This window comes from Chelonoidis abingdonii, chromosome 4 (genome assembly GCF_003597395.2).
Source record: "Chelonoidis abingdonii isolate Lonesome George chromosome 4, CheloAbing_2.0, whole genome shotgun sequence".
Taxonomy (NCBI): domain Eukaryota; kingdom Metazoa; phylum Chordata; order Testudines; family Testudinidae; genus Chelonoidis; species Chelonoidis abingdonii.
This window is the reverse complement of record NC_133772.1, coordinates 115,731,505-115,733,120: the sequence shown is the minus strand read 5'-3', so window position 1 is coordinate 115,733,120 and position 1,616 is coordinate 115,731,505. Positions and strand designations below refer to the sequence as shown.

The 1,616-nt window shown below is 47.2% G+C and overlaps 1 protein-coding gene across 1 annotated transcript in view; it reads left to right on the top strand.

Moving 5' to 3' along the window:
- The first annotated feature begins 604 nt into the window (after positions 1 to 604).
- The window catches only part of STON2 (stonin 2), a 113,358-nt gene continuing 112,346 nt past the window's right edge, over positions 605 to 1,616 (top strand). The window contains exon 1 of the mRNA XM_032797588.2: positions 605 to 787. Coding sequence (XP_032653479.1) covers positions 700 to 787 — 88 coding nt within the window. The 5' untranslated portion in view covers positions 605 to 699. The remainder of the gene's footprint in view (positions 788 to 1,616) is intronic.

The following is a 1,616-nucleotide window of genomic DNA, read 5'->3' as shown; positions in this document are numbered from 1 at the left end:
AAGAGTTATCCATATTCAATCAGTTCAGAAGCCCAGCTAAATTCATGCTTATTCATACTTCCACAGGGCTTAGATGCCACAGGAACAGGAGCTTCATAAAAACCGAAGACAGGCAGGGAGTGAATTCACACACCTCTGGAAAACAGAGATAATGCACAGGTGTGATGTGATACTTTAAGCCCTATGGAAGAAAATGCTATCCAAGTTGAGGGTTCCATTCCACTTGCTGCATGAGGCTGGTTTAAGACTAAAACCTTTTAAAAAATAAAATCACACACAGTGCTCTTTAGAGACCCCACGCTGCTTTTATTTTTTTTTTTTTTTTTTTTTTTTTTTAATTGTAGGGATTTGTCTCAATGCCTTTGGCCAACCTTATTCCTCCTCCACATACAGAAAAGGTAGTGTTCTGACCCTCAGAGGTGACTGCATTTTGGTGGAACTGTGTATGTAGTTTGTGAAATGTGTTAGTAACCTTTATTATTAAAATGCTGGGGATAATTTTTTCAGTTAATTTCTTTAGGTTTTTTTGTTTAACTTTGAGAGACCTAATTACACCCTCTCTTGACTCTTAATAGAATTTCTAATGTGAAAGGAAAAAGCCAAGAAGCACCAAGGAGGTGCTGCTCTCCATTGATTGGCATTGACCATTCTGGGCCTTTCCCACAAGCACTGGGTGAAGATGAGCAGCCTGTCTCAAGCATGACGTCATTGGCAAATGTCATTGCTTCCCACCAGTCGGAGTGGGTCTCCTTCAATGATGAGCTGCTCGTGCCGGTTACTTCGCAGGGTAAGTTCCCTCAGATTCCTTTAGAGCCCTTTAAGACTTTTTAGAATTAAACTGGCCCATCTACTGACACAGATTTGGTCTCATGAGATCTGCCTTCCAAGTGGGAACAGAGGAGGCTGAGTTACTTCCTACTTGTCCTGCATGATGGAGAGTTCTGGGTAAAAATATCAAATGTTATGTATCAAGAGAGATGTTTTATAAATGCTCTTTCATTGGGCCTAGTTCTGCCTCAGTTACACAGTTCCCACTGACCACATGGGATGTTTCCCCTATTATAACTAAGGGCAAAACTAGGCCTGGTGTGAGATTAAAAGGGGGTGAAGGTTATTCACCTATAGTTAGTGACAAGCTCAGCAGAGACTGCTACAGGGCTTTGTAAGAAATAATAAACTAATGGCAGCCAGGGCCGGTGCAACCATTTAGGCAAACTAGGCAGCCACCTAGGGCGCCTAGTGGTTGGGGGCGCCTAAAAGCCCCCTCAGGTGAGGAGGTGGAGGTGAGCTAGGTGGGGGGTGCGCGGAGAGGGTTTCCCGCAATAACGAGGGGGGGCACACAGGGGAACAGCTCCCCGCCCCAGCTCACCTCCGCTCTGCCTCCTCCGCTGAGCACACAGCCCAGCTCTAAGTCTCCTCCAATCAGCGCCACAAGCGTGGGTGGGGAAGAGAATTAGAGCAGCGCCGACGTGCTCAGTGGAGGAGGCGGAGCTGAGGTGAGCTGGGGCGGGTTACTCAGGCAGACTTAGTTTCCGCAGGAGATCTCCGCAGGCAAGGTTAGCTGCCAGGGAGAGGGGCGGGGGGAAGTCTCCCCAGGCAGGGTTAGTTGCCATGAG